Raw genomic sequence first — 26,694 nt, forward strand, 5'->3', positions numbered from 1 at the left:
GGAAGAAGAATTGGGAAACTAACTGCCAATAACACAATAAACTGAACTCCGCCTAGCGGAGAGAAAATGATGAGCTTATATGGTATTAAAGTTAAGGGACACCTGGGCGGGGTGAACTATAGTGTGGGATAAAAAGGGAAAACACCATCTTTAGAACTGAGTGTCTTGCTTGCAAATTGCTGTAAGTGTGTGCTCCGGGTTGCAATGCTTATTTAACAAAACCTCTGATCAAAGAAGTTTTCCTGTGGTCTCTTGTGTGCATAGGGCAGAATTCCCTTACAGTTACCTAGAACCTAATATCCACCTGAACATTATTTTGCATCCACACTGACCAGAAAACAGATGGAGAGCGTACTGGAAAACTGGTAACCATGCACATCCAATTGAAATAAGCGTAAAGGCTATATTGAATGACTTGGATGGTCAATTATGCCAACGCAGAGACAAAAAGGTTAGCCTACTGTTTAGATAGAATTAAAAATAATGTTCTCCACAAATACTTGTTAATAATATAAAAACTCCACCAATTCACAATGACTTACCTTCTGGCCTTCCTGAAATAGTCTGCGACAACGTGTGTAAAGTTCTGTTTCTAAATCAGTGCACAACAAAACAAATGGAACCAGGAGACGGTTTCAGTTGAGCATCTTCTGTGAAACTGTATTCTTGAGCCCCTCTCCTTTATCAGGGAGAGTCTCGCCCTCCCACGTCCACGCAGAGCAGTTTATTAAAACAACTGCATGGGCGAGTGCAATGTTCTCATGAATAGGAGGAATATTGTCCAAATACGTTTCTCTGAATCTTGCGCATAAAATCCTGTTTTTTCATCTTGCAGGCTACCTATAGCTGTTCTGTAAAAACCTTAATGAGATGGGCTACGCAAGCAAGTCAAGGGAAGTACAAAGCAGAAACCTTGGTGGATTTTACTGAAATATATTTGGACGACAGGGACAAAGGAGACAAATGAATCATTAGAACACACTCAAAACAGACAATAGGTGGGCAAACCACACATGACAATCCCCCTAAAAAAAGGTCACAATGAATAACATTTCCTCATAATGTAAACTGAAGAGCCATATTGTTTAACCGCTTGTGATAAAAAGTGTCTTGAAAGATTTAAAGAAAGTAACTTTGTGAATGATTAACTTCTAGGTATTGATTTATTTCTCAGTTATGGTTCAGTCAAATATTAAAATACATCTAATTGACATGAAGAGGATGAGACTAAGGAATGTGGACAGTTTCCCTTGGACCTTTCCATCAGATGGTTACCATAGGACAGGTAGTTTCCCTTCGACATAATGTCCTCTACCTGGCACCTTGCTACACTACTACACTACGATACACTACACTACGAGTTCCACTTCCTTCTCGTGGTCCAGCAGGGAGCAGCGGTCCTGGAGAGAGGGGGTGGATGGACCTCGGCTGGCCGGCTGGCTGGAGAGGGAGAGGCGGCTGCCCTGGCTCAGGCGCTCCCAGGCGCTGCGGAGGGAGGGAGGGGTGCGTCGCCGGTCGTCCAGACCCACGTGGGTGCTCACCTGGCTGGGGCTCAGGCTCTTCATGTTCCCCTGGGCCCGGAACTCATACGTCTCGATTGTTGTCTTTTTATACCTGGAGCAGGCAGAAGCAGGAGAGGACTGAGGTCAGTTTTAGTAAGAGAGAGAGCAAAAGGAGGGAAGCTTCCTCTACCAAATTATGGCGAATTATGGCGAATTGGCAAATAGTGTACACTTACAAAGAATGAGATATATTCTAACATTTGATCAAATCTGTCAGCCTTCACTCTCTTACTTGGACCAGTTGGCGCTGTGGATTTGTACATTTTAACGCAATCTCAATTCTAATATTTTAATCTACCTTTAGGCAGCATGTGCTGGCCCCGCCACCCGAGCAGTTAGGAGGGGAATAGGGGGGAATAGGGGGGGGGATAAGGGGGGTGACATCTACCCTCTTTCTTTCTACATGTCCTTGTTCTGTATGTCTTGTTTTGTAATATTTGTTTTGCACCCAGAACTCTGGGTCTTATTGTTCCTGTCTGCTAAATAAGAATTGCAGACTTGTCTTTTATACCTAGACACCATTCGGGTGCGTGTTCAATAAAAAATATTTGAACGAGTAAACGAGAGTATGGGGAGGATGGGGAGAAAAGTGTAGAGACAGAGACTTGACCTGAAGCGGACAAGTGGCGTGTTAATATAGGCAGAATAACGTGTGAGTGAGTAAGACAAACATGACATGAAAACATGTGGCATGTAAGGAACAGATTGAGACATTTACACGGTTTTCCATAAATAAAGAGGGAGTTGGAGTGGTTCCAAATAGTGAACTAGATACAGCTGAGAGGTCAAAGTGCACTGTGTTCAGTCTGTGTAGTGTTCAGTGAGTGGGCTGCTGCAACAGACACACTCTGGACACGGTGCCCTGGGCTGTACTACAGGCACACGCTACTTTACTCAGGTTACTATGGAAACGCTTCTCAATGGACCGAGTTTACAGTGAAGAGATTGAGATTACACAGCATAATCCCCAACAGACAGAGATAGATGGAAGGACGGACAGACCGAGAGGCAGAAGCATACACTCACAGTTTTAACAGCAGGGAAGAGATGACCACAGACACAGAGGAAGCTGCCATAGCTGCTGAACCCATCCATGGCTGTAGGACCAGACCAGCGGGCAGAAACACACCTGGATGGGTACAGTGCAACCCAGCTTTACTACACACACAACTGCACTGTTGGTGCAAGGATCACAAGCTACACTCGCAATAACATCTGCTAAATATGTGTATGCGACCAATAAAATATGATTTGTTACTCACCAGCGGCGATGGGAATCCCTACCAGGTTGTAGATGAGAGCGAAGACAAAGTTGATGCGTATCCTCTGAACAGTCTTCTTGGACAGCTCAATACAGGCCACCACGTCTAACAGATCATTCTACATAGAAAGGAGAAAAAAAATAAAAGAAGTTCCTTTGGGACAGAAAATACACCCAGGAGACCTCATCTCTCCCTTTCAAGTACATCACAACACATGTAACTAGGATGTAGTTAACATCCCAACCACACCCCACTCTGCTCCTCACCCTGATCAGCACCACGTCAGCTGCCTCTATGGCCACGTCTGTGCCCGTCCCTATGGCGATGCCCACGTCGGCGCGGGCGAGGGCGGGCGAGTCGTTGACCCCGTCCCCCACCATGGCCACCCTCAGACCCCTCTCCTGCAGCTCCTGCACCTTGGCCACCTTGTGGGACGGCAGCACCTCCGCAAATACCTTCCTGATGCCCACCTGGAGGAGGGACAGAGACACAATTCAGACGTGTGTGTGTAATGAACGCCACGCTGCTTGCTTAGCAAGTACCACTTCCTCCTGATTCAGCTCACACCAAGACTCGAACCCAGAACCTCTGTCTTGCTAGCACACGTGACGGCCCTCCCAAAGAGTCTTACCAGTCGGTGCCACGATAAAATGTACAATTTGGCGGCACAAGTTGCGACCTTTCAGGCTGAGGAGTTTCCCACATCCCCATGTGCTGCACATGCATGCGTGCGGTCTCTATCTTTCTCTTACCTGTGTGGCTATAGCCTTAGCAGTACGTCTGTTGTCCCCAGTGATCATGACCACCTCTATCCCCATGCTGAGTAAAGTATGGACAGCCAGGGCAGACTCGGTCTTCACTGTGTCTGCTATGGCCAGCATGGCACACAGTACACCTAGGGCATAGGAAGAGAAGATGGAACAGGTCCCCGACACGGAACGGTGAGGTTGATGCAGGGGATTGACACATATCCCATGTTCAGTGTATGTACCTCATAGATAAACCACTGTTGGAGTAGGACACAGTCCTGAGGGTCATAGATAAACCACTGTTGGAGTAGGACACAGTCCTGAGGGTCATAGATAAACCACTGTTGGAGTAGGACACAGTCCTGAGGGTCATAGATAAACCACTGATGGAGTAGGACACAGTCCTGAGGGTCATAGATAAACCACTGTTGAGAGACAGTTCAGGACTATTACAATGTGTCCATAACCTGACCCAGTGGGATGTGAAGGCTTTTCTTCTGTTGGACACCCCCCCCCCAAAAAAAAACTAACACTCGCACTTGACTTTTTCCACTTACCAGCACTGACTCTGCTGATAGCTACTTTAATGAGGAAAAATGTACTTACTATGACTGATATGTATGTGGTTGTCCCACCTAGTTATCATGAATGCACTAACTGTAAGTCTCTCTGGAAAACAGGTCTGCTAAATTACTCAAATGTAAATGTCTGTCATTGGACTGAGACTGTACCATCTATAGCTACCAGGATGGCTGTCTGCCCCTTGGTCTCGTGGCTGGACATGGCGTCATCCACGTCAGCTCCTACATGAAGCCCGTTCCGCCTTATCCACTCTCTGTTCCCGATCAGGACCGAATAGGAGGGGCTAGCAGAGGCACCTGGACAACACACAAAACACCATTAGCAATGGAGTGGACTTCAAGGCTAGACAACTTTCTACATTGTAGAATCATAGTGAAGACATCAAAACTATGAAATAACACATATAGAATCATGTAGTAACCAAAAAAGTTTAAAACAAATCTAAATATATTATATATTTGAGATTCTTCAAAGTAGCCACCCTTTGCCTTGATGACAGCTTTGCACACTCTTGGCATTCTCTCAACCAGCTTCATGAGGTAGTCACCTGGAATGCATTTCAATTAACAGGTGTGCCTTCTTAAAAGTTAATTTGTGGAATTTCTGGCCTCCACAATCACCCGACCTCAACCAAATTGAGATGGTTTGGGATTAGTTGAACCGCAGAGTGAAGGAAAAGCAGCCAACATGTGCTCAGCATGCGTGGGAACTACTTCAAGACTGTTGGAAAAGCATTCCTCATGAAGCTGGTTGAGAGAATGCCAAGAGTGTGAAAAGCTGCCATCCAGGCAAAGGGTGGCTACTTTGAAGAGTATAAAATATATTTTGATTTGTTTAACACTTTGTTTGGTTACTACATGATTCCATATGTATATTTCATAGTTTTGATGTCTTCACTATTATTCTACAATGCAGAAAATAGTAAAAATAAAGAAAAGGCCTTGAATAAGTAGGTGTGTCCAAACTTTTGATTGGTACTGTACATCATGAGTACAACCACCATGTAAAGGGGTAAAAACCGTGATGTTGTAAAGCAACACTGACCTGACACTGACACAGTATCGCCGACCAGGCTGCTCTCATCAGTCGTGGCCCCCTGCAGTGTGACCTGGGTATGACAGGAGTCCCGGTCACCCTCCAGCAGTACCTCCTCAATGTTAGACACCTTACAGCTGATCCCACAGCCTGGCACCGACTGGAAGTCCTTACAGGAACCCAGAACATCTGTCTCCAGCTCCTGATATACATACGGACAGGCGCTCGCTCACACTAGTTATTTATTTCATTATATTGAGCCCTTACTTCACTAGGTAAGTTGACTGTGAATGTTCATTCTCATTTATATCAACGACCTGGAGAATAATTCCAGGGTAAGGTGGATAGAATGACCTTGTCTGTGTTTATACAGCGGCTAAAGCACAGATACCTGGTAGATATCAATGAAATACCCTCACCTCTTTGCAGTGCTTGGCCACAGCCATCCCCAGTGGGTGTTCACTGCTGGCCTCCGCAGTCCCCACCAGTGCCAGGACCTTACGCAGGGGTAGCCGTGCCCTCTCCCACAGCACCAACACCCTGGTCACCCGCGGGACACCGTTAGTGATGGTGCCCGTCTTATCAAACATCACCGCACCGATCTGAATGGGGGGAAAGGAGGGAGCGGACAACACAGGCATTTTCTTTCTGTGTTACTGCTGGTAGCTTTAGCTGTGGCTGTTAGGGTTAGAGCAGTGGAAAACGCCTGTCATACATGTTCAGCTTCACACCAAGTCACCATAACCGACTCTACCCTGCACCCGGCCCACAATACAGTTTGGAAAACACTGGACGTTTACGGGAAGTAGGTTTCGGTTGGGAGGTAGTAAATAGAGGTGCATTGCCTTGTGGGCCATCTCCAGCGGTTCCCCTCCCTTGATGAGGATGCCGTTCTGGGCTCCGACCCCCGTGCCCACCATGACAGCTGTCGGGGTCGCCAGGCCCAGAGAGCAGGGGCAGGCGATGGACAGGACTGTGATGGAGGCCTGGAAGGCGAAGCGGACAATAACATCTGTCTTGGGGATGTTCTCATCGTAACCCTGTGAGGTTGAAACACACATACAGAAACACACAAACACACGCAAACAATATGATTCAGAACTAGTCTTTTCATTCAGAAAGTACATCAACGCCACAAGGCTTTGTTATGAGTTTGATAAGCTCTTGTGGTTACTCACAGGAAAGTACTCCTTCACAACATGGAAGTTGACAAAGCCGATCACCAGCCAGACCAGCAGTGTTAGCACTGAGGCAATGACTATGAAGGGTACAAAGTAGCCACTCAGTCTGTCTGCAAACTGCTGGATGGGGGCCTAGTCCAACAAGAGATGTTTCAGATACTTAGAAAATATAATCAATAACTGATTATATTGTAACTTACACAGGTAATTGTAGCCTACAATCAAAGACGTCCCGTCTTGACCTTGGCCATAAAGTGGTTTGTTTACCTTGGATGTCTGTGCCTCCTCCACTAGTTTGACTATCTGACAGAGGGTGGTGTCTGCTCCTACGTGGGTGGCCTGCACCAGTAGAGATCCGTGGGCGTTGATGGAGCCAGCTATCACTGAACTGCCGGGCTTCTTACTCACAGGCATGGGCTCACCTGATCACAGAGAGAACATTGACCACCCCATCAACCATGGTAGACCACCAAAGAACCACAATGACTACCAGCAACCAACGATACAGACTACTAAATGACCACAATGACTACCAGCAACCACCGATACAGACTACTAAATGACCACAATGACTACCAGCAACCACCTATACAGACTACTAAATGACCACAATGACTACCAGCAACCACCGATACAGACTACTAAATGACCACAATGACTACCAGCAACCACCTATACAGACTACTAAATGACCACAATGACTACCAGCAACTACCGATACAGACTACTAAATGACCACAATGACTACCAGCAACCACCTATACAGACTACTAAATGACCACAATGGCTACCAGCAACCACCGATACAGACTATTAAATGACCACAATGACTACCAGCAACCACCGATACAGACTACTAAATGACCACAATGACTATCAGCAACCACCGATACAGACTACTAAATGACCACAATGACTACCAGCAACTACTGATACAGACTACTAAATGACCACAATGACTACCAGCAACCACCGATACAGACTACTAAATGACCACAATGACTACCAGCAACCACCGATACAGACTACTAAATGACCACAATGACTACCAGCAACCACCTATACAGACTACTAAATGACCACAATGACTATCAGCAACCACCGATACAGACTACTAAATGACCACAATGACTACCAGCAACTACTGATACAGACTACTAAATGACCACAATGACTACCAGCAACCACCTATACAGACTATTAAATGACCACAATGACTACCAGCAACCACCGATACAGACACTAAATGACCACAATGACTACCAGCAACTACCGATACAGACTACTAAATGACCACAATGACAACGATCGTCGTTAGCGGTGAATAGAGTAATGCTACCTAGAATTTCAATGCATTTCTCCACATTAGGTGGGTCATGTAGTGTTATTTTGCTACTATTAAATAAAAAAGGTGCATTTACATGCCTTTACCCTTCACTGCAACACAGTCAATCACCAATAGACCACAAAAGGACCATAATGACAGTAAACCACTACGGCCCATTGGCTCTCCAACAAAACGGTTCTTACCTGTGATGAGGGACTCATCTGCCATGGAGCTTCCCTCGATCACCTTCCCGTCCACAGGGAACTTTCCCCCAGGCACCACCTTCACTATGTCTCCTCTCTGGACCAGCTCCACCGACACCTGCTCCTCACTGGCACACACAGCACAGACACACACACGCACGTACGCACACAGCACAGACACAGTACTGATTTATTGTGGTGAAATATTCTCAGAATAGTTTATGGACACAGCTATAAACAGATTGTAAAGAATTGTAAACATTTTTTTCCACAAGTGTTCACTGTGGGAAAATGAAGCTGGGTTTAGGTTCACCTGAGGATGGAGTGGTCAGGACCTAACGTGACCACAGTGGCATCAGTAGCCTGCAGTGACATCAGCTTGGCCAGTGCTTCAGATGTCTTACTCTGCAGAACAGGAACAGGAAACACAGAGGCAATGAAGTGAGTGGGTGTTGATTAAACCTGGGAATTACCAGCCGACCTCAGCCTAAGTCTTCAGCCTGTAGTCTGGGGATTGCTTCCCCACACTGACACCATAATAACACAATCATATGACCCTAAATGCCACAAAAACTGATCAGATATGACCTAGAATAACCCCCTGGTGATCCACCATCCATAAAGCTGAGAGCAGCAGAAGTACTTCCAACCAAAAGGACTTCAGCTGTGGTCCAGGTAAAGGAAAGTGGAATTGAGTAGAGTAGAATAGAGTGGAATGGAATAGAGTAGAATACAGTAGAGTAGAACAGAGTAGAGTAGAACAGAGTAGAATGGAATAGAGTAGAAAATAATAGAGTAGAATGGAATAGAGCAGAGTAGAGTAGAATACAATTGAGTAGAGTAGAACAGAGTAGAATAGAATGGAATAGAGTAGTGTAGAATAGAGTAGAATGGAATATAGTAGTGTAGAATAGAGTAGAATGGAATAGAGTAGAATATAATAGAATGGAATAGAGTATAATGGAATAGAGTACAGTAGAATAGAGTAGAGTAGAATAGAGTAGAATGGAATAGAGTAGAAAATAATAGAATGGAATAGAGTAGAGTAGAATGGAATAGAGTAGAATATAATAGAATGGAATAGAGTAGAGTATAATGGAATAGAGTACAGTAGAATGGAATAGATTAGAGTATAATGGAATAGAGTACGGTAGAGTAAAAATAATAGAGTATAATGGAATAGATGTCAGTAGAATGGAATAGAGTAGAGTATAATGGAATAGAGTACAGTAGAGTAGAAAATAATAGAGTAGAATGGAATAGAGCAGAGTAGAGTAGAATACAATTGAGTAGAATATAATAGAATGGAATAGAGTAGAATATAGCATAATAGAATAGAGTACAGTAGAATAGAGTAGGGTAGAATAGCCTTACCTTTGCTATATGCTCCAGCCACCGGCCCAGGGCGATGAAGACGAAGAGCATGGGCGGTGTGTCAAAGAAGGTGACAGGGCTCTGATTGGCTCTCTCTGCCATCGCCACAATGAGGACCACAACTGAGTAGATGTAGGCGATGGAGGTTGCCAGGACGATGAGGACGTCCATGTTAGCCGTGCGGTGTCTCAACGAGCGGTACGCCTGGATGTAGAAATAACGACCCCCGAAGATCTGATGGAGGAGTGGGCGAGGAAAAGAGGAGGAGAGAGAGAGCAAGAGACAGAGAGAGATTGAGAAAGAGGTATGAAGAGAGAGAGACAGAGACAGAGAGAGATTGAGAGAGGTACGAAGAGAGAGAGCGAGAGACAGAGAGAGATTGAGAAAGAGAGGTACGAAGAGAGAGAGCGAGAGACAGAGAGAGATTGAGAAAGAGAGGTATGAAGAGAGAGAGCGAGAGACAGAGAGAGATTGAGAAAGAGAGGTACGAAGAGAGAGAGCGAGAAACAGAGAGATTGAGAAAGAGAGGTATGAAGAGAGAGAGCGAGAAACAGAGAGAGATTGAGAAAGAGAGGTACGAAGATAGAGAAAGAGAGAGACAGAGACAGAGAGAGATTGAGAAAGAGAGGTATGAAGAGAGAGAGGGAGAAACAGAGAGAGATTGAGAAAGAGGTATGAAGAGAGAGAGGGAGAAACAGAGAGAGATTGAGAAAGAGAGGTACGAAGAGAGAGAGACAGAGAGAGATTGAGAAAGAGAGGTACGAAGAGAGAGAGCGAGAAACAGAGAGATTGAGAAAGAGAGGTACGAAGAGAGAGAGCGAGAAACAGAGAGATTGAGAAAGAGGTATGAAGAGAGAGAGTGAGAAACAGAGAGAGATTGAGAAAGAGAGGTACGAAGAGAGAGATCGAGAAACAGAGAGATTGAGAAAGAGAGGTACGAAGAGAGAGAGCGAGAAACAGAGAGATTGAGAAAGAGAGGTACGAAGAGAGAGAGTGAGAAACAGAGAGATTGAGAAAGAGAGGTATGAAGAGAGGGAGAAACAGAGAGAGATTGAGAAAGAGAGGTACGAAGAGAGAGAGAAATGTGACGTACAGTTATTATATAATGGACTACGACATACAGTAGATAAGCAGTATCAGGGCTTGGTAGGGTCCTATTGTATCTGGGGGTCAAAGACACATCTACAGTACTGAGACTGAGCCAGTATCAGGGCTTGGTAGGGTCCTATTGTATCTGGGGGTCAAAGACACATCTACAGTACTGAGACTGAGCCAGTAGTAGGGCTTGGTAGGGTCCTATTGTATCTGGGGGTCAAAGACACATCTACAGTACTGAGACTGAGCCAGTATCAGGGCTTGGTAGGGTCCTATTGTATCTGGGGGTCAAAGACACATCTAGAGTACTGAGACTGGGCCAGTAGTAGGGCTTGGTAGGGTCCTATAGTATCTGGGGATCAAAGACACATCTACAGTACTGAGACTGAGCCAGTAGCAGGGCTTGGTAGGGTCCTATTGTATCTGGGGTTCAAAGACACATCCACAGTACTGGGACTGAGCCAGTAGCAGGGCTTGGTAGGGTCCTATTGTATCTGGGGGTCAAAGACACATCTAGAGTACTGAGACTGAGCCAGTAGCAGGGCTTGGTAGGGTCTTATTATACCTGGACAGGTGTACAGAGCAGGAAGAAGGCCAGGTTGAGGAGGGAGAGGCCTGGGAGAAGGTTCTGCTCTTCAGGCATAGAGCCACCGTGTTCCCCGTGCTGACTGTCCATCACCATCATGTAGATCATCAAGCCCATCACTGGCACCCCAAACACCAGACTGAACAGGAACGAGTTCTTCCACCTGGAACACACACACACACGCAGGACGCATGCAGAGAGGAGAGTGTGTTAAAACAATTCAAGGTTGATTCAAAAACACGTATCTCAAGTCAGAATCTACAGACGACCAAAACAGATACTTACTGTTGAATCTCTTCCCCATGATCCAGGTTGTTCCCAAAGCCTTCAGCTTTCATTAGAGACGCCCCAAAGCCCAGCCCCTAGAACAGACAGAGTTACTACAGTTGTAAATATGGGTAAGAATTATGTACCAACACTGTAATCGCACAATGTGAATATATAGGTGATCAAAACAATTACAAGATGTTGGTGATGGAAAAACTCATTTAGCAACAACATTTAAAGAGACATGACAGCAAAGTCAACTTATAGCTCGCTACCTCAATCATTCTGATGATGTCACGAGCTCCAAGCACTTCTGGGTCAAACTTGATCTGGGCTTTATTGGTTGCCAGTGCAACTGAGGCTTCTAGAATCCCTTTGGTCCTGGTGAGTTTGGACTCAATGTTATGGACACATGACGCACATGTCATCCCAGTGACCTACACATGAGATGAGCAAAACAAAGTTAAACTTAATGCAGCTGTACCAGACAACACGTTGGCACAATGTAGTACTGGACTAAACATCAAAGAAAATGTATTTAGCCAAGCATAGAAATGTATTTAGCCAAGCATAGAAATGTATTTAGCCAAGCATAGAAATGTATTTAGCCAAGCATAGAAATGTATTTCTTCTTTCTCCATGTTCTCTCAGCCAATGAGAGGACTCACAGAGAGGTCCAGTTTCCCATCCATAACAGCATTGTCCTCTATCAGTGTGGCACCGTAGCCTAGACCCTCTATGAGCTGTGTTATCCGCTTGGCATCAACAATACCAGGGTCATACTTCACCTCCGCCTTACCAGCCATGAGGGCAACCAGCACTGAGATGACACCTGGAACACACACACACCACACACAATGTTGTGCAGTTAACCCCTAACCAGGGAAAGTGGCATCACCACAAAATACGTGTTTATCCTCATGATAGAAACTGTACTGCCAGGTCAAGCGTTCTGCTTAGTGACTATGGGAAATGACAGTGACCTAAAGGATAACATCACCCACCTCTGTGTTTGACTAAGTTCCTCTCAATGTTGGCCACACAGGACGCACAGGTCATGCCTGCCACACGGATGAAGCACTTCTGAACCTTCCCCTCCTCACCAGCAGTGACCATCTTGGTAGAGCCAGAGCTACCGTTAATGGAAGTCTTGGTAGAGCCAGAGCTACCGTTAATGGAAGTCTTGGTAGAGCCAGAGCTACCGTTAATGGAAGTCTTGGTAGAGCCAAAGCTACTGTGAGCCATTCTGGGGGAGTGGGGGGAAAGGGGAGTCTTTCGTCTTTGAAGGGGAGGGGTTGGAAGAGTTTCTGCAGAAGCAGATTCTTCAGGAGAAAAGAACACAACATATTAACAAGACCGTTGGTTGGATGGGTTATGCATGGATGGAGAGAGAGTGCTTTCAGTGTAAGGGGGGTGACATAAAAGAACCAAACCGGTTCATAATCCGTTTATAAGCTTGTTTTACCGGCCCCAAGTCTGGGTAATTCAAGAACACTTGATGCCACACTAGAAAGCACACTTGTCTCGTTTCCAAGGAGACCTGTGCCCAAGTGCTGCCTACTCTCCACCAATAGCAAGGCTGGATGGAAATAGAATGCTTTGAACAGCATTGTCCATTGAAAGCAGTATTACTGTATGCCCACCACTGTGAGTTTGGAATGTTGAAGTAATCCATTTCTCTGCATTCTGTACAACAATGTACCTACTCAGTTGAGCCCCCCTCCCCATATTACATGAATGAAATGTCTGATTATAAAAGTGTAGTTGTGATTTTTGTTCAATTTCTAAGGTGAAATAAACATATTAAGCATACCTATGAGTGAAGCATCAAATCCCATGTCTTCAATGGCTGCCCTTAGTTCCTCTGGCTGAGTCAGACTGGGGTCAAAGGTGACGGTCCCCTGTTCCTCCTGTAATGACACCGCTATAGAACACACCCCAGTCATCTCAGAGATCTTGCCCTCTATGGACTGGACACATGAATTACAGGTCATCCCTACAATCCCAATGACAGACGTCTGAGTCAGTGAATCCAAGATGGAGGATGACACAGGTGTCTCCCCTTGACGACAATCTATACTCGTGTCTTTGTTCGTAAGAGTCGCACCAAATCCCATGTTCTCAATCTGTTCCTTTACCTCCTCAGATGTCACTGTATGGGGCTGAAATTGTACTACTGCCTCTTGATCGCTCAGAGACACCTTGATGTGCAGAACCCCAGGCAGAGTCCCTATCCGTCCCTCGATGGAGCGCACACAGGACTGGCATGTCATACCCTTCACCCTGATCCTCGTCAGGGACTCTGTGGCCTCCGTCTCCCCGATCTTAGTCACCTCTTCCCCAGGCACGTCCACAACGTCGTAGCCCATGGCCTGGATCTCCAGAGATAACTCCCTGGTAGAGATAGATGACGCGTTATAGTCCACCTGAGCCAGGCCACTGGCCACAGAGAAGTTGACAGACACCACTCCCTTCAGGCCAGCGATGTGGCTCTCGATGGCCTGGATGGAGGACTTGGGGGTGAGGCCAGAAAGCTGGAAAACAGCCCGGGAGAGGGCCTTAGGTTGGGGGTAGAGCTCACTCTGACTCCCAGGCTCATAGGCCAGGTTCTCATAGGTCCGCTTCTGGGAACACCAGGCCTCACAGGGACACATCTTCTCCTTAAGAGAGTGTCAGAGAGGTAGAGGACGAGGGCAAGGGAGAGAGAAAAGATTGAGATGCACATACTTGATCATGTCAGTTATATGTAGGCTCAGTGTTTTCAGAAATCGAAGCAGCAACGTTTTTTATAGCCCTTTAAATACTGGATGCCATAAAAAGCTGATTGCAATCAGCTCCTTGAAATCTTGAGTTAGATTTGTGACTGGCCCTTAAAAAGGCTTGAAGCAGAGGACAAGTTAGGTCACCACTGATTCACAATGAATTCTCCAGTGTCAACATCGTTAGTGGCCCACTCTGGGAACGTTCAGTACTTCTGGTCATCCACTGTATGAGGATGGAGCACACAGACCAGAGACTGCTGGTGTAAAACAAAGGTGTTGAAAGACCCATGGATTACTAGAAGCTCCAGGCCCACGTGACCATAAGTAACCCTGCTCACACGGTAACAATGTGACTCTGCTTAGAGTCAACACTCATCTGGATCTGACCCCCAGGCTAAGAGGAGGAGAGGAGAGGCCAGGGAGCATTCGGTGCGTTGGCAGTCATTGTGAACACCACAAATGCCATTTTTTTATATGGTAAACCTGCAGTCTACCATACAATAAGAAATAACACCACCTCACCTGATCAATATGAACTCCTGACCTTGTGTCACATGTGGGCAATACATTTTTACAATATTTGTTTCATTACTGTATATTAGCCTACAGTACTGTATATTAGCCTACATTACTGTATATTAGCCTACAGTACTGTATATTAGCCTACAGTACTGTATATTAGCCTACAGTACTGTATATTAGCCTACAGTACTGTATATTAGCCTACAGTACTGTATATTAGCCTACAGTACTGTATATTAGCCTACAGTACTGTATATTAGCCTACAGTACTGTATATTAGCCTACAGTACTGTATATTAGCCTACAGTACTGTATATTAGCCTACAGTACTGTATATTAGCCTACATTACTGTATATTAGCCTACATTACTGTTTGTCCTATGAGGAAAGCCACAGCTCACACTGTATGTTAAACAAATACTAAGACACTCCATGTTTGTTGATGGGAATGTCAACAGAGAGAGAGCTTTCTATGTACAGTAGTAACCTCAAACCAAAGGGTCAAGGGATAGATGTGATATGAACACACAACATGGTCGGACTTTCGTGGCTCAAAACTATTTTTTCACAGATTTCAAATACATCAATTCAGAATTTATAAATAAATTCAGAATTTTTGTGAGCAGTATAACGCCATACATGTATATCTAAAATGGGAATATACATTTAAATTTAAACAGTTAAATACTAACTGACCGGTTTCTTCTTACCTTTAGATCAGCCTGATTTGCTACCCTCCCATGGTCTGCGGTTTGTCCGTCTGGTACAGCTGTCCTAACAGCGCAAGGCGACTGACATTCAACCATACAAACCTCAACCTGTCCCACGACTGACGGCTTCGAAACATATTTAGTAAGGCTACTTATCGGATTTTGCGAAAACATGGCCACTTCTCTGTGGTTCTTTATTTGTTTCTCACAACACCAGAGAGGGCAAAAGTTCGTGGTTCACGTTCCTATTAGGCAACACGCCACTATAATGTCAGAGAGCGCAGAGTGCAGAGCTGTGCACATGATTGAAGTCCAGTCGCACTGGTTGCGGTTACCTCTGTCTCTGTCCATGCCTTTCTTTTGCGCCCAGCTCTTGGACAAATCGAATTTCATTCGTCACATGCTTCATAAACAACAGGTGTAGACTAACTGTGATATTATTACTTACGGACCCTTCCCAACAATGCAGAGAGAAATAAAATATATAAATAACGGTCAATTAATAACACGTAATAATACGTAAAAAAGCAGTGGGCGCTTGAATGATCGTAACAATTCCCAGCACAGCTGTGGAACACCCACAGTAACACGGAAACCCATGACAGTGTTTCACTGGACACTTAGTTTGGTGATTGTGTTACTGTATTGTAGTGCAGATACAGCGTGTATTGTAGATCATTTACCTGGCTAGAAGAGGACGCGCGCAAAGACCCTCCCGTTGCACTTTATACTGGAAACGAGTGCAACAACGTAGCAAACTCGGTGCTGTGTCATGTATTAGCTACAAACATGCATATATAATCCCACACTCACACCTTCAGCATAGCCTAGTCTAAACCTACTCTGTGATTTCAAAATAAACTTTTCATAATGGTAAATGCATAAAAATAACTTGTCGTTATTTTTCAATTACACTAATACATACAGTTGTTTAATTGTCATACTTTAATGTTTTACATTTTTTTAATAAGTTAATTGCAGAAGCAGATATTATTAATATGTCTGCGATAGGAGTATGACATACTATTCAACAACAATGTCACACATAATATATATTGAATAAAGGCTCTATGAAGGATATGAATGAATGTCTCGACAACCCATATGCTTGAAGTTGTCTCAAATATAGCACAACTGTCTATTGTCTATTGACCCAAACCATTGATCAGAGTATAGAGATTTTCTGAATTCAGAAGTAGTCTGAAGCTTGATAATAACATGAACATGTCAACACATAGAGGTAACACTGTATCCAGATGACTCACATAGTTCAGGTAATTCCTCATCCACTTCGTGGGCCATGTGGATCCATACATGGTAAACTTCCAGTTGGATCAGGGGCCTTCTGCAGTCTTCTTCAGAGAACGGATCTGAAGGCAAGACAACAATGGACAACTCCAGTGTGAACAGGATGAGCCACATGACACAAGTCACAGTTATCCAATTTAGTCTGTAATGGATGATGTCAACTCCAAACTATCACATCACTGGAATGCTGGAGTGCTTGACTTCATGGAAAGAGAAAGCTATAGTATAAACCAATAGAGTTTGATAGAGTATGATTATAAAAGTCCACATAGTCATAGTTAGGGGGGGTGTAGGTTTACCTTGGCAGCTTTTGGTGACAGTTATTAGATATTGGTGACTATGGCCTGGCTTCCATGGCAGTTGTTTAAAATGTGGATGAATTCCAAGCCAACCATGAATATAGAAGACTCAGAGGTCACAGACCTTGACGAACAGCTCACATTCACCTGAACATTCTCCTCCGAGCCATGCATCAGTGATTTGAACAGATCCTCGGGTTTATAGGCCACACAATGAAGCCTTTGACTGACTCCTACTGAATGCTCCTTCAATTCCAAATATAAACCTGCAAGTAAAGGCTGGAGAGTTGTGGGAGAGATATAGGATGGATCTTTCGGGATTGTATCACTTATGTTGGTTACACGGAACTAAGTATTTCTGTTTTCATACTTCCATGGAACCACATGATGTATTTTCTCTGCAGTCCCATCACAATACAATTTATCTTAGATTATAGACATTTGTTTTTTCTGGCGCTTTCTTTTTGTATGTTTTTTTTTCTTCTTAAACAAACAGCCTACATATTAGAACCACGCAAGCGTTCTATCACATTCTAATGAGTATTTTAGCACTTTCTTTCTGGTTGATTTTATTTTGAAACGTCAATCAAACCGGAAGTTCTCGTATACACGTGGTCTGAAGCAGAACATATACAAGTAACAAAACATTGGAGTTGGCTAGCTAACTTTCTCGGGAGTTTTGTGAAATGGACTCAGCTGGTGCTATCGATTAAGTATAAGACAGTCATCTTGACCGAAATATAAAGTAAACCAAGGACATTACAATGTTTGGATGTTTGGTTGCTGGTAGATTGGTAAGTATGGAACTTGCTAACGGCAGCAAGCTAACTTGGGACTGAAATGACAGCGAACTACACATTTGGTATGAAGGAACAATGTGTTATTGTATTCCCGGCTGCTGACTGGTCATTTCTACTCGTAGGCTACATATACCCATTGATTCTTCAACAATATAGCTAGTTATACATGCTCTATGATATGAGCTTAACAGAGACAGAGGTTTTGTGTACATTGTTTAGCTTGTACAACTTTTCTTACCGTAGTTAGCTAGTATCATAACCCAAATTGTACTCAAATGTTTGTTGTTTTGGGGTGTCATTCTAAACATAAAATGTATAGCTTCAAAGTATGTTTCCTACTACCATGACAGGTCCAAGGTCTTGCAAGCATGGCTGTCTATGAAGAGTCCCAAAAGAGATACATCATGATGCCCCTACCAGAGGCAGGTGGGAGGAGCTATGTGGACAAGCTCATTGTAATGTGTAATGGCTGGAATGGGATTCGTGGAACGGTATCAAATATATGGAAACCAAGTTTGACTCCGTTCCATTCCATCCATTGAGTCCATCCTCCTACAGCTCCTCCCACCAGCCTCCACTGGTCCCTACCTAGCCCAATTATCAGTTTACCAAAAAAAAATGGCAGGGTCAAACTGCTGAATTACAGAAACAGATTGTGCCTTTAATTAAATGAAAAGTACCTCTTGAAACAGCTCAAGTAGGAGTCACAATTGTCTTTTAGGTCCAGACTGACGCCCAGCAGGTTGCTGGTGACAAGTTTGTCTTCAACCTACCAGACTATGAGAATGTGAACCATGTAGTGGTGTTCATGTTGGGCACAGTGCCTTTCCCTGCGGGGATGGGTGGAGCCGTCTACTTCTCCTTCCCGGACCCTGTCGGTGGGCAGATCTGGCAGCTCCTGGGTTTCATCACCAACGACAAACCAAGTGCCATCTTTAAAATATCTCAATTAAAACCAGGTGAGTGTCATTGAAATGTATTTAATAAAGCCCTTCTTTCATTAGTAGTTGTCACAATGTGTTTTTTCAGTATGTGTGTTTTAGTGCTGTAGTGGTAAAACAATAGGTGGGTCAACTGTGATCGCCAGTTGTGGTGAGAAAAAAGAACCCTTCCTCTTCTTTCAATGCATTCTTTTGCAAAAGGTGGGTAAACTGTTGAGCAAAAGTTACACACCATTGGTGTTTCTGCTGTCTTCCTATAGGTGAGGGTGGAGAGCATCCATTTGGAGTTATGACAGTACCTCGGCTTGCCTCCGTGGCCCAAGTTGGTGTGTCTATTGAGCCTTTGGAGCAGCTGGTCCAGCAGACGCCTGTATCAGGTGCCACTGTGTGCGCTGTTGACTCCTTTATGCAGGTTAGAACATTATGGGTGCTTTGCAGTGCAGTGCACATAATCAGTGACCTTCCTTTGATAATATGTATACGAGTCAATACTCAAGCTGCTTTGTTTGATTGCTGTGTACCAGCAACACGGGTGTATTTAGTGCCTATGGAAAGTCTACACCCCCTTCAACTTTTTTCACCTTACTTTTAAAGTGATAGATTTCATTGTAATTGATCTACACAAAATACTCTCAGTGAAAATAAAATTCTACACGTGTAAAAAAAAAAAAACAACTAAACTATAGTTGCATATGTATTCACCCCTTTGTTTAGGCAAGCCTAAATTAGTCCAGAAGTCAAATTTGGTTTAACATATCACATAAGTTATATGGACTCACACGGTTTACATTGTTTTTAATGACTACACCTTCCTCTGTCCCTCATACATATATCTGTAAGGTCCCTCAGTCATGTATTGAATTTCAAGCACAGATTAAACTACAAAGACCAAGTAGCTTTTTCGAAAGCCTCAAAGGGCAGTGATTGGGAGATGGGTAACAATAACAAATCAGACATTGAATATCTCTTTAAACATGATCAAGTTAATTATGCTGTGGATGATGTATTAAACCAGGTATTCCCAAACTGGGGTACGTACATACAATGCCATCGGGGGTACACCAAATAAAAATATGATTTCACATTTTTTTAAACGGTCCATTTATATTTTCCAACAGGGCTATACATTTGGGTGAGTTTTTTTCTCTTACCTGAGTAGCCTCTCTTCACTGCCAAAAATACAATTAAACCATCTAGTGTTCAGTGAAATAACAACACTGTCAAATACAGGTAGACTAGTCAAATAATTAACATTACTCTCTCGCGGGAATTTCACTAACGTATGTAGCCAAACATAGCTGGTGCTCATTCCGTTTGCTCGAAAATTGATAAATGGTCAAATTTAAAAAAAGGCCCATGTCCATAGACACATACCAACTCTGCTGGTAGTACTGTTACTACCAGCAGTACACCTGCACCTGTCAACTACAAGTTGGTCTGCTTCCACTAGCACATCCAATGCTAGCATCAGTAATTCTACATTTGTTGTTTGCCCAGCTAGAATGGATGTGAATCTGATGCAGCCGAAGAGCTACTGCCCCCTTACCCGGGAAAGCACCGAACATACAGGGACATTGGACCATCGAAGAGGCGCAAATATGTTGAGAACTACATTGATTTGGGGTTCACTTATATTGGGAGTAGTGCTTTTCCTCAGCCACAGTGTGTTATATGTGCAAAAGTAAACCTTCACTCTTGCGCAGACATTAGACAACAGACAGACAACAGATACCATTAATAAGGGGCCAGAAGCATCTTATATGGTGAGCTACCAAGTGGCTGGGACAGGCAAGCCCTATACTATGGTGAGTTACCTCAGTGGCTAGGGAGGCAAGCAGGCTATGGTGAGTTACTGAGTGGCTGGGACAGGCAAGCCCTATGGATGAGTTACTGAGTGGCTAGGCAAGCCCTTACTATGGTGAGTTACTGAGTGGCTGGACAGGCAAGCCCTGGTGAGTTACTGAGTGGCTGGGACAGGCAAGCCCCATACTATGGTGAGTTACTGAGTGGCTGGGACAGGCAAGCACCATGGTGAGTTACTGAGTGGCTAGTGCCCTATACTATGAGTTACTTTACTGAGTGGCTGGGAACTGGAAGCCAGTGGAGTTACTGAGTGGCTAGGACAAGCCCTATACTATGGTGAGGCAAGCCCTATACTATGGTGAGTGAGTGGCTGGGACAGGCAAGCCCCATACTATGGTGAGTTACTGAGTGGCTGGGACAGGCAAGCCCCATACTATGGTGAGTTACTGAGTGGCTGGGACAGGCAAGCCCCTATGGTGAGTTACTGGACAGAGTATGGTGAGTTACTGAGTGGCTGGGACAGGCAAGCCCTACTATGGTGAGTTACTGAGTGGCTAGGACAGGCAAGCCCCATACTATGGTGAGTTACTGAGTGGCTGGGACAGGCAAGCCCAGCCACTATGGTGAGTTACTGAGTGGGACAGTGCAGGACAGGCAAGCCCCATACTATGGTGAGTTACTGAGTGGCTGGGACAGGCAAGCCCCATACTATGGTGAGTTACTAGGACAGGCAAGCCCCATACTATGGTGAGTTACTGAGTGGCTAGGACAGGCAAGCCCCATACTATGGTGAGTTACTGAGTGGCTAGGACAGGCAAGCCCCATACTATGGTGAGTTACTGAGGCAAGCCCCATACTATGGTGAGTTACTGAGTGGCTGGGACAGGCAAGCCCCATACTATGGTGAGTTACTGAGTGGCTGGGACAGGCAAGCCCCATACTATGGTGAGTTACCAAGTGGCTAGGACAGGCAAGCCCCATACTATGGTGAGTTACTGAGTGGCTGGGACAGGCAAGCCCCATACTATGGTGAGTTACTGAGTGGCTGGGACAGGCAAGCCCCATACTATGGTGAGTTACTGAGTGGCTGGGACAGGCAAGCCCCATACTATGGTGAGTTACTGAGTGGCTGGGACAGGCAAGTGGCTGGGACAGGCAAGCCCCATACTATGGTGAGTTACTGAGTGGCTGGGACAGGCAAGCCCCATACTATGGTGAGTTACTGAGTGGCTGGGACAGGCAAGCCCTATACTATGGTGAGTTACTGAGTGGCTGGGACAGGCAAGCCCCATACTATGGTGAGTTACTGAGTGGCTGGGACAGGCAAGCCCCATACTATGGTGAGTACTGATTGGCAGGCAAGCCCCATTTTGAGTTAAACAGGCAAGCCCATACTATGGTGAGTTACTGAGTGGCTGGGACAGGCAAGCCCCATACTATGGTGAGTTACTGAGTGGTGGTGAGTTACTGAGTTTTTTGGTGAGTTACTGAGTGGCTGACAGGCAAGCCCCATACTATGGTGAGCTACACTGGGACAGGCAAGCCCCATACTATGGTGAGTTACTGAGTGGCTAAAGGCAAGCATACTATGGTGTTCAGTGAACAGGCAAGCCCCAACTATGTGAGTTACTCAAATATACAGGTGAGTTAGACTAGGACAGGCAAGCCCCATACTATTGTGAGTTACTGAGTGGCTGGGACAGGCAAGCCCCATACTATTGTGAGTTACTATGGCTGGGACAGGCAAGCCCCATACTATGCTGGTGGCTGGGACAGGCAAGCCCCATACTATGTGAGTTACCAAGTGGCTGGGACAGGCAAGCCCCATACTATGGTGAGTTACTGAGTGGCTGGGACAGGCAAGCCCCATACTATGGTGAGTTAAATGGTGAGTTACCGAACTTGAGTTACCAAGTGGCTGGGACAGGCAAGCCCCATACTATGGTGAGTTACTGAGGCTAGGACAGGCAAGCCCCATACTATGGGAGTTACATAGACAGGCAAGCCCAACTACTGCTGGTGAGTTACTGAGTGGCTGGGACAGGCAAGCCCCATACTACTACCTGAGTGGCTGGGACAGGCAAGCCCCATACTATGGTGAGTTACTGAGTGGCTGGGACAGGCAAGCCCCATACTATGGTGAGTTACTGAGTGGCTGGGACAGGCAAGCCCCACTATGGTGAGTTACTGAGTGGCTGGACAGTTACTGCCAGGCAAGCTAGGTGAGTTACTGAGTGGCTATGGCAAGCCCCATACTATGAGTTACTGAGTGGCTAGGACAGGCAAGCCCCATACTGGTGAGTTACTGGGAGGACAGGCAAGCCCCATACTATGGTGAGTTACTGAGTTGGACAGGCAAGCCCCATACTATGAGTTAGAGGCTAGGACAGGCAAGCCCCATACTATGGTGAGTTACTGAGTGGCTAGGACATGAGGCAACCCTATACTATGGTGAGTTACTGAGTGGCTAGGACAGGCAAGCCCTATATTGTGAGCTATGGTGAGTTACTGAGTGGCTAGGACAGGCCAAGCCCTTACTATGGTGAAAAGTTACTGAGTGGCTAGGACAGGCAAGCCCAGACTAGACAACAGTTACTGAGTGGCTAGGACAGGCAAGCCCCATACTATGGTGAGTTACTGAGTGGCTAGGACAGGCAAGCCCCATACTATGGTGAGTGGCCCCATACTACTATTGTGAGTTACTGGTGGCTGGGACCCCAGGCAAGCCCCACTAGGAGTTACACAGGCAAGCCCCATACTATTGTGGAGGACTTAATTCTTCCTGCTGTCGCGGATATGGCTGGAACAATGCTGGGGGAAAAGGCCCAAAAAACTATACAGACAATGTCTTCATCAAACAACACTTTCACGACGCATCAGTGACATGGCAGGAGATGTTTTGAAACCATTACTGCTTTGCATACAAGCCAGTGAATTATATGTGTTACAGCTGGATGAACAGACGTGGTGGGCCTGGCACATGTCCGTTATATTTATGGGGGGTCAATTAAGGACGACATCCTCTATTGGAAACTAGGAGAAGATATTCTTAAAGTACAGGACAGCTTTGTGACATCAAATGGACTTTGGTGGTCAAGATGTGTTGGTATCTGTACTGATGGCGCAAAAGCCATGACAGGGAGACATAGTGGAGTGTTAATGCGTGTGCAAGCAGTTGCTCCCGATGCCACTTGGGTACAATGCAGCATCCAGCTAGAGACTCTTGCTGCCAAGGGAATGACTGACAGCTTGAAAGACGTTTTGGACTCTACAGTGACAATGGTTAACTTTGTTAAAGCAAGGCCCCTGAACTTGTGTATTTTCTGCACCTTGCAATGATATGGGCAGCAACCATGTAACGCTTTTACAACATACAGAAGTGCACTGGTTATCAAGGGGCAAAGTATTGACACTTTTTTAAGTTGAGAGACAAGCTTAGTTATTTTCTGACCATAATTTACACTTGTCTGACTGCTTGCATGATGACGAGTTTGTCACACGACTGACCTATCTGGGTGATTTAAATCCTCGCCTGAATGATCTGAATCTAGGATTACAGGGACTCTCCGCAACTATATTCAATGTGCGTGACAAAATTGAGGCTGTGATTAAGAAGTTGGACCTCTTTTCTGTCTGCAATAACAAGGACAACACACAGCTATTTCTATCATTGTATGATTTGTTGTGTGCAAATGAACTCAAGCTTGCGGACAATGTCAAATGTGATATAGCGAAGCACCTGAGTGAGTTGGATGTGCAATTACGCAGGTACTTTCCCCAAAACGGATGACACAAACAACTGGATTCGTTATCTCTTTCATGGCCTGCCTCCAGTCCACTTACCGATATCTGCCACTTACCGATATCTGAACAAGAGAGCCTCATCGAAATTGCATTCAAGTGGTTCAGTGAAAATGTTATCAGAAGCCACTGCCAGATTTCTGGATTGGGCTGCGCTCAGAGTATCCTGCCCTGGCAAACGCAGATGCCCTTTGCAACCACGTACCTATGTGAGAGTGGATTCTCGGACCTCACTAGCATGAAAACTACATACTGGCACAGACTATGGGTGGAAAATGATTTAAGACAAACTCTCTCCAATACAACCCAACATTGCAGAGTTATGTCCATCCTTTCAAGCACACCCTTCTCATTAACCTGTGGTGAGTTATTCACAATTTGATATGTAAGATGGTTAAATAAAGAGCAAAATGATTATATTAGTTGTGCCCTGGTCCTATAAGAGCACTTTGTCACTTCCCACGAACTGGGTTGTGACAACTCACACTCATTCTGTTTAATAAATGTATTGTATAATGTGTGTGTGTGTGTGGCAGGCTTACAATGATGACAAAAAACAACATTTGAGAGCACGCTGACCCTGGTGCTAGAGGGGTTACGCAGCTGGAGGTTGAATGTTTGAAGGGGTACGGGACTATTAAACGTTTGGGAACCACTGTATTAAACCACCTGTATTAAACCACCCAGATACATCAAAGATGCAGTCGTCCTTCTGAACTGAGCTGCAGGACAGGAAGGAAACTGCTCAGTGACTTCACAATGAGGCCATTGCTGATTTTAAAACCGCTACAGAGTTCAATGGCTGTGATGGGAGAGAACTGAGGATGGATCAACAACATTGTAGTGACCCCATGACCTAAATTAGAGCTAAAAGAATACAAATACACAGAAGATTCCAAAACATACATATGTATGTGACAAAGCACTAAAGTAATACTGAGAGAGAAAAAACACAACAAATCAAGACACTTTTTGGCAAATCTGATTCATCACTGAGTAGCTGCCTCATCTTCAAGCATGGTGGTGGCTGCATCATGGAATGATTGACATCAGCAAAGATTGGGGATTATTTCAGGATGAAAAGAAACAGGATGGAGCTAAGCACAGGCAAAATCCTACAGGAAAACATGCTTCAGTCTGCATTATACCAGACACTGGGAGAGGAATTCACATTTCAGCAGGACAACCTGCAACACAAGGCCAAATCTACACTGGAGTTTCTTACCAAAAAGACTGTGAATGTTCCTGAGTGGCCAAGTTACAGTTGACTTAAATCTGCTAGACAATCTATGGCAAGACTTACTGTCTAGCCATGATCCCCAACACCTTGACAGAGCTTGACTTTTGAAAAGGAGAAAATATTGCACAATACAGGTGTACAAAGCTCACTTACCCAAGAAGACTCACAGCTGTAATTGCTGCGAAGGTGTTTCTAACTAATTCTGGTATATTGGCACTTATTTTTCATGAATCTTTAACACAAAATGGGAAGAAATCCAAGGGGGGGTAGACTTTCTACAGGCACACTAGCATTGTGTTCAATTGTATTAGGTTGCACAAACAGTCAGTGGGCAGAACAGTTGGTCATTACGACAGGGGGTATTTGAGACCATATGTAAAGGATCGTATTGAGACTTCTCAAACATGGGTCTATTGTAGACCCACTTCCTCTCTGCTTACCTCGTGTCAAAATAATCCCCACAAGTTATTCCTTTTTTGTCCACATACGGCACATGTGCAGGACTTTTATTTTGATGTTGCTAAGATCACCTACACACTCAGCTGACCAACTCAACTCTCTCTCCTCAGTTCACTCAGAAGATGCTGGACAGTTTGTATAATTTCTCCTCGTCTTTTGCCGTGTCCCAGTCGCAGATGACTCCAAACCCCTCAGAAATGTTCATCCCTGCCAGTTCCATCCTCAAATGGTAAAATGGTTCCCTGTTGGTCCTATTCAAAGTCAGACCATTTAAACACCTGCTTGAATTAACCCAATCAATTATTTTCAATTTGCCTGACCCACGTTTGTGGAACCTGTGGTTATTGGGCTGGCTACAAGGAAACTAACATTTGAGGAATTTCTCAATCAGTCAGTTAAGCATGGACGCTGCAAACGATCTGAATGTGCTTCCTAAATCAAAAGCATAAAGTCATGTGCTCCTCTGATATTTCTCCCCAGGTATGAGAACTTCCAGAGGCGCATGGCTCAAAACCCCAATTTCTGGAAGACTTGAGTTGTCTCGACGATACCACAGTGTTAAAAACCATAAAGGGGCATGGACAGAGAAGACCAAAGACTTAATTTTCTGCTCCAGAATGTCCAGGGATGGTCCTCCACAGAAGACGAAAATATCGTTTTATAGCAACAATTACATGTGTTTGTCCAATATTAAACATTTCTTAAAATGATCTTTTCACCACTACTTTATTCCATACATATTTAGCTTGCCCATACAAGCGGATCCTAGATGCTTCATTTATTTTCATGTTGAAAACATTCATTTCTAGTGCATGAGATGCACTTT

At 44.8% G+C, this 26,694-nt stretch overlaps 2 protein-coding genes across 3 annotated transcripts; one reads left to right on the plus strand and one right to left on the minus strand.

The window, feature by feature from the left end:
- Window positions 1-917: 917 nt before the first annotated feature.
- Window positions 918-17,972, minus strand: atp7b (ATPase copper transporting beta). Of its 2 annotated transcripts, XM_046335086.1 has the most exons (22): window positions 17,863-17,972; window positions 16,483-16,587; window positions 13,037-13,883; window positions 12,228-12,545; window positions 11,892-12,055; window positions 11,499-11,660; window positions 11,242-11,318; window positions 10,936-11,119; window positions 9,276-9,509; window positions 8,215-8,306; window positions 7,902-8,029; window positions 6,639-6,793; window positions 6,369-6,503; window positions 6,036-6,230; window positions 5,610-5,792; window positions 5,200-5,392; window positions 4,305-4,451; window positions 3,577-3,719; window positions 3,091-3,294; window positions 2,825-2,942; window positions 2,589-2,691; window positions 918-1,614 (listed from the first exon to the last, which is right to left on the minus strand). In XM_046335086.1, the coding sequence occupies exons 2-22, from the start codon at window positions 16,531-16,533 to the stop codon at window positions 1,350-1,352; spliced, it is 4,098 nt and encodes a 1,365-aa protein (XP_046191042.1). In that variant the 5' UTR covers window positions 16,534-16,587; window positions 17,863-17,972; the 3' UTR covers window positions 918-1,349. The 2 variants fall into 2 exon arrangements, with proteins under 2 accessions (XP_046191042.1, XP_046191041.1); XM_046335085.1 differs by lacking the exons at window positions 16,483-16,587; window positions 17,863-17,972 and adding an exon at window positions 15,218-15,799.
- hikeshi (heat shock protein nuclear import factor hikeshi) lies at window positions 17,423-26,576 on the plus strand. The gene is made up of 5 exons (XM_046335089.1): window positions 17,423-17,618; window positions 18,346-18,583; window positions 18,826-18,977; window positions 25,979-26,097; window positions 26,349-26,576. The coding sequence occupies exons 1-5, from the start codon at window positions 17,589-17,591 to the stop codon at window positions 26,401-26,403; spliced, it is 594 nt and encodes a 197-aa protein (XP_046191045.1). The 5' UTR covers window positions 17,423-17,588; the 3' UTR covers window positions 26,404-26,576.
- The last annotated feature ends 118 nt before the right edge of the window (window positions 26,577-26,694 follow it).

Source organism: Oncorhynchus gorbuscha, unplaced genomic scaffold (genome assembly GCF_021184085.1).
Source record: "Oncorhynchus gorbuscha isolate QuinsamMale2020 ecotype Even-year unplaced genomic scaffold, OgorEven_v1.0 Un_scaffold_646, whole genome shotgun sequence".
Lineage (NCBI taxonomy): Eukaryota > Metazoa > Chordata > Actinopteri > Salmoniformes > Salmonidae > Oncorhynchus > Oncorhynchus gorbuscha.

Coding starts and splice junctions, on each gene's coding strand:
- hikeshi (XM_046335089.1), top strand. CDS start 17,589: ATGTTTGGATGTTTGGTTGCTGGTAGATTG. Junction 17,619..18,345: donor GTTTGGTTGCTGGTAGATTG/GTAAGTATGGAA, acceptor ATTGTCTTTTAG/GTCCAGACTGACGCCCAGCA. Junction 18,584..18,825: donor AATATCTCAATTAAAACCAG/GTGAGTGTCATT, acceptor GTCTTCCTATAG/GTGAGGGTGGAGAGCATCCA.
- atp7b (XM_046335085.1), bottom strand. CDS start 15,391: ATGTTTTCGCAAAATCCGATAAGTAGCCTTACTAAATATGTTTCGAAG. Junction 8,030..8,214: donor CCTGACCACTCCATCCTCAG/GTGAACCTAAAC, acceptor TGTGTGTGCCAG/TGAGGAGCAGGTGTCGGTGG. Junction 5,793..6,035: donor CGCTGGAGATGGCCCACAAG/GCAATGCACCTC, acceptor CCCCCCATTCAG/ATCGGTGCGGTGATGTTTGA.